Source organism: Aaosphaeria arxii (assembly GCF_010015735.1).
Source record: "Aaosphaeria arxii CBS 175.79 unplaced genomic scaffold BU24scaffold_17, whole genome shotgun sequence".
Lineage (NCBI taxonomy): Eukaryota > Fungi > Ascomycota > Dothideomycetes > Pleosporales > Aaosphaeria > Aaosphaeria arxii.
This window is the reverse complement of record NW_022983490.1, coordinates 88,345-93,911: the sequence shown is the minus strand read 5'-3', so window position 1 is coordinate 93,911 and position 5,567 is coordinate 88,345. Positions and strand designations below refer to the sequence as shown.

The 5,567-nt window shown below is 54.0% G+C and overlaps 2 protein-coding genes across 2 annotated transcripts; one reads left to right on the top strand and one right to left on the bottom strand.

Moving 5' to 3' along the window:
- Positions 1-676: 676 nt before the first annotated feature.
- On the top strand, positions 677-1,669 carry BU24DRAFT_437735 (uncharacterized protein; the record flags this gene model as incomplete). The annotated part of the gene is made up of 2 exons (XM_033530221.1): positions 677-946; positions 1,148-1,669. 2 exons carry the CDS (start codon positions 677-679, stop codon positions 1,667-1,669), a joined length of 792 nt encoding a protein of 263 aa, XP_033376932.1.
- A 1,266-nt stretch (positions 1,670-2,935) lies between these two features.
- BU24DRAFT_360108 (carboxy-terminal kinesin 2) lies at positions 2,936-4,932 on the bottom strand (the record flags this gene model as incomplete). Its single annotated transcript, XM_033524083.1, has 3 exons — positions 2,936-3,106; positions 3,157-4,784; positions 4,836-4,932. The coding sequence occupies 3 exons, from the start codon at positions 4,930-4,932 to the stop codon at positions 2,936-2,938; spliced, it is 1,896 nt and encodes a 631-aa protein (XP_033376931.1).
- Positions 4,933-5,567: the final 635 nt, after the last annotated feature.

Below are 5,567 nucleotides of genomic sequence, written 5' to 3'. Positions count from 1 at the left end.
CGATTTAGAGCTCAATCAATTATCCTTCTGGTAAGTAAGCAACCGTCCAGCGCTGGCGTGCAGGCACGCGTGCGACCCTGACGCCAGCATTCCCCGACGAGACCAAGAACGTGGACCTGACAAGCCACGCGGTGGATAGTGGTGGTTGCGATGGCCGACTCCAACGTTCTGACTGACTGTGACTGACGATGATTGTTAGGGACTGGAGAGAGAACGAGCCGGCCCATGCTCGACCACGATCGTCTTGCAGATATATAATAATTAGCGGAGTGGCAGATTGGCCCTTTTTTTGTTTTCTCTTTCTGCAAAAAAAGCTGCGCGTGTCAGCTTACATGTGCCATCATCCACCATCCTTGCCGCGACTCTCACAGTCGAAGCGAATGACCTGCGGACCTACGTCGTACAGCCCGAACTAAGATACCCAACACCATTCGGCACGTCAAGCGGGGGGACAGAACGCTATACCGAAGCTACATATATTACTGAGGTGCGGAGCCATCGCGCGGCGAGAGCTTTCGAAAGAGACGGAACGAGCGCTTGCTCTCCCAGGGTCCGATCCAACGACGACCGACCGACGAGCAGAGCAGAAGCAGAAGCACGGCACGGCACAGGTCGCGTCGCAATCGCCGTCGCAGTCGCAATTGAAAGCCGCGTGCATTTTACAAAGAACGACGCGATGCCTCCGGACAGGTCGTCGTTCACGGCGCTCAACATCCCCAATGACGCCGTACCGGAGTGGATGGGATCGTTCACGCTTGCCGCGCCGCCCAACACCGACCTCTGGCGCAAGCCCCCGAGCCGCGACACGTCGACCGCGCCGATACTGTACACTGCGCTGCGCCATCCTTTCGTATTGGCTGCCGTGACGGTGTCGGCCGACTGGGAGCTGGAGTGGGATCAGGGCGGACTGGTGATATTCGCAGGGGCGCCGCCGCCAGGACGAATCGTTTCGCCGGGCAACAATTCCAATTCCACCTCGACCTCGTCGGTTTCGACTGCTGCCAGCAGCACGAGTAGCAGCACCTCCCCGCCCGTCAGCACTGCAGCAACTTCCTCTCCCCCGAGCGCCAGCTTAAACGTCGCGACGGCCCCATCACCGGCATCCATCACGAGTGCGGGGCAGCAGCAGCAGCAGCAGCAGCAGCAGACGGGGCAACCACACGTTACACAAAACGCAGCACCACCTCCCGTCACCTCCTCCTCATCACCAACACCCTCCCAACCTCCCCCCGCTCCCCCTCCCCCTCCAGCGTACATTCCCCCAACCCCCCCATCCTCCAAATGGGTCAAAGTCGGCCTCGAATTCTGCAACAACGCCTGCCACGCGACCTCCGTCTGCGCGACCTCCGACGGCGCCGACTGGGCCCTCACATCCCTCCCCCCGCACCACGCCCGCCGCACCGACCTCCGCGTCAAGATCGAACGCATCGGCTACGCCCTCTGGGTCTGGTACGAGGACGAGATGTCCGGCTGGCGCAAGCTGCGCGAGGTCACGTGGTTCTTCTGGGGCGTCGAGGACAAGGCGGTCCGGGTCGGCGTGTACGCTTCGAGACCCGCGAATCTGGGCGGGGCCACGATGTATGAGAGGAGGAATGGAGGCGGGACGGGGGGGCAGGGGGTCACGCAGAGGAATCTGTGTGTGGACTTTGAGGGGCTGGAGATTATGTAGGGGATGGAAGGGGGAGGGGGGGGTTGACTTCTTGTATCTTTGTTGTTTTGCTTCATATGAGTTCCTGTCTACGATTGATTCTGTTTCATGGGGTTTTTGTTTTCTCTTTGGGGATTTATTTTGGTGGGCGTGGGCGTACAGATATACCTTTCTTGTTCTCATTGCGTTATGTTGAAGTTTTGGCATTTTTATCGTTTGTATTGTTAGTTTTACCCTCTTACGTTTTTTTAAACTTACTTTTGGTTTTGGTTTGGTTTTTGTTTACATAGCGAGTTCAAGTTCATATCAAGCCCAATCGAAACTTTCAACACGAGATCCTAGACTTTGAGTGTTTATTGTTTCTTTTGAAAAAGGGCCCGTCAACATTTGATGACATGAGAGGAGGAAAGGAAAAACTTTTGCATCTCCGCATCTCCGTGCCCATACTTTCGAAGAAAACAGCCTCCGTGAACACGACTCAAGTACTGATAACATGCCTCAAAAGGCGAGAAAGCAAAAGCCTTGCTAACTCGCACATAGACAGTAGGAACCTACATACGTGCAAACGCTTCACAAGCAAATCTAAAAATCTAGTTGATAAGGGAGTGAGTTAAGTTTCGATTCGGTTCGGTTCGGTTCGGTTCGATTACAGTTCAACTTATATGCCTTGTGCACGAGGGGAGTAATAATTGATATTAAAGAGGAAATGGATGTTCGAGGGAGGAGTGGATGTCATGTTCTCGATATCCAGTCTCTCAAGTCACGCACGTCCATGGTTTTATCTTTAAACTTTGATTTGATTGGCATTTAATGCTCATGAAAACTCCCCCAATATACCGCCCATCCTTCCTCCAATCGAGGACATAGCTGGCCAGGCAAGGGAAGGGAAGTCAACCATACACCAAGACCATCAAGACCACCAGGTCGAATAAAAAAACCCCTAAAATGCCCCAATGTGTCCTTCCTGTCTGTACAAAAAACACCCAGGAGAAGACATGACCAGGGTAGGGGGGGATCTCATAGAAATTACACCAAAGAAACATTCGCCCCTTCCATACTGAACCAATCTCGTTATTCTTTCCCAGTCCCCACGTTCATACGCCCCCGCTCCTGGTTCAGATGGTTGCAATTGATTGATTGATTGATCCAAAAAAAAAACTCCACACACATGCAATATAAGCCGTACAAAAACAGATCCCCGAAACACCTCGTGTTGACATAACTTCGTTGATGGGGGGTCGATCCATTCGTTCAATAAAGGATCGCCCGGGTGGTCGAATCGCCTCCTCAGCCGGTCTTGGTCTGCTTCTTCGCGGTGCCGATGTGCGTGTTGTACACCTTGGTGGCGAACTTGAGACTGGTAAGGGACTCCTGGAGATGGGCCTGGAGAGGGCTGACCATGACAAACATGAGCGTCTTGGAGTTGCCGCCCAAGGAGTATTGGAGAAGGTATGTCAACTGTGTCATATCGTTAGTGCAATCACTTCAAATGATGGGCGGAGACAAACCTTGGAGTTGCGGTACGGGACGTGACCTCCCTCTTTCGAGCTTCCGAGAGCGTTGATGACGTCGCCCAGGCAGCTGAGACTCTTGTTGATGTTCTGCGTCTCCTTCAGACGGGCACCCTCGACCTTGGAATGCTCGAGACGCTCAGAACCAGCCAAATCGACCAGGTTGAGTGTACCCTCCGACCTCTCGCCAGTGACACTATTAACACCCACGAGCTTGAGGATGAAGACAGAGTGAGAGCGGGAAGAACGCGAGTTGGCCCTGGTGGCAGCGACAGAGCGGTTCTTGTCTGCCGTCCTCATAATCTCCGACACACGGTCCGGGCTGTCGAGCAAGACGCTGACGGCGTTTTCGATGGTGGTCGACTTCTTTGCGGAGTCATGTCGAATCTCAAGCTTCTTCTTGTCGAGATCTTCGGAGCGACCGAGCAGATCGTTGTAGGTCTCGTTGTATACTTCGACGAAATTGCCCTCGATCTGGTATCGCCAACCTTTCTCTTCGAGTCGCTCAGCCTCGGCGTAAATCTGTCTTGTAGCCCGGGGAATCATACCATCCTCAGAGGACATGGTAAAGGTCTTTCCGGATCCGGTCTGGCCATAACAGAAGATGCAGACGTTGTAGCCGTCAAGTGCGCTCTGCACAAGCTGGCTGATTTCTTCAAAGACCTCGTTGTTCTGGGACTTGGGACCGAACACACGGTCGAACGAGTACGCATAGTTGGCTGTGGTGACAGTGCCCATGGCTGACTTCTTATCCTGTCCCATGATGGTGACTTCCTTGCTGTCGGTATTGGAGTCTGGGTACAATATCGTGGCCGGGTTGTTCTCCGTGTCTGGGTTCGTTGGACGAACACGACACATGACTCGGATGTTTCCTTTGAGCTCTTGGACCTGGTTGTGGAGCCTGCGGCGTAGAGCCTCCTCCTGGCGGAGCTTCTCGTTGGCTGCCTCTGCCGCCTCGATGGCCTCCTCCATCCGTCGGTGTAGATCGTTGAATGCTTCTGACTGAGCTTGGCTATCCGATTCCAAGAAGTCGATCTTCGCCTTCATGGCCTTGTTGGACGCATCCAGTGTCAAGTTGAGTGCTGCTGCCTCGGAAAGCTGGTGTTGAAGGCTGGTTTTAACACCCCTCTCTCGGTCGAGCTCGGCTTTTGTGTTGGTCAATTCTCCCTTGACGAGCTGGTTCTCGCGCTCCTTGGTGTCTGCTTCGAGACCTGCATTCTGCAGCTTGAGCTTGAATTCAGACTCGATTGCTTGAGCCTCCCGTGACCTCCTGCCCTGTTCCTCCTCGACCTGCGACTTTAGCTTCTTCTGGACCGTTTCCAGTTCATCGGCATGCATCTTGAGCAACTTGTCGATCTGAGCCTCAAACTCTTTGCGCTGCTTGTCAGCCGCTTCTTCAGACTGCCTCCTCAACTTGTCAGCCTCTTTGCGGTACTTCTCTTGGAGATCCTCCATATCATTGCGGTACTTCCTGCGCATGTCGTCGACCTCGAAGGTGTGGTTCCGCCGGGTCGTCTCTAGTTCCATGTTCGCAGTTGCCATATAGCTCTTTGCATCCCTCAAATCTGACTTGAGTTCGTCGTTTATCGCCGTGATCTGGGAACGTATCGCCTCCAATTCAGCCACTGCCAAACCGTTAGTGCCAGTCAGACCTTACAAGTACGACGAAGACCCACCTCTACTCTGCAGAGTCTTGATCTCTTCTTTCAGGTTCGTCGCGTCCGAAGTGTCGCGTTCCATGCTCTGCTTAAAGGCATCGAGTTCTCGCTCCATTCTCGCCAATCGGTCTTCGGGGTCGAACACTGGAGCACGATCGTTAGTATCCTTTCTCAAAAATGGTGACTGAGGCGGAGGCTTGCGCTGACGGCGCTTTGGGGTGCAAGATTGAGGCCGATGAGAGACAAGAGGAGGCGGCTGGACAGGAGTCTTAGGCCGTGGAAGAGAAGAAGGAAATTGAGAAGAAGAGTCCGAGTCCTTGCCAGAAGCTATTCCACGCCCCGAGCGGCTACTACTGCGGCCATCAACAGCTGAGGCGCCCAAAGTAAGGGCGCCCAAAGCATCGGTGACATCGTCGTAGCTTGCACGGGTAGGGCTTCCGAGCGCGGGACTGGCAACAGGAATTGACGAAGAGAAAGTATGAAAGCCTGAAGTCGGCGTGGCAGAGAGAGACCTCTTGAGGAGCGCATCAGGGACAGAGGCGACCCGATGGAGTACAGGGCGAGGTTTGAGGGGCCTAAGAAAACCATCGTCGAAGATTTGACTTTCAACTTCGTCGGTTGAGACAATAAGAGAATTATATGCACCTTTTCGTTCGGGCCTGGGATCGTCGTCATGTTGTGCGTGCGAGGTGAGCGGGCGCTGGCCTTGGTGATGGGATTTGCTTCGAGCATGGCCGTACGCTGTTTTGG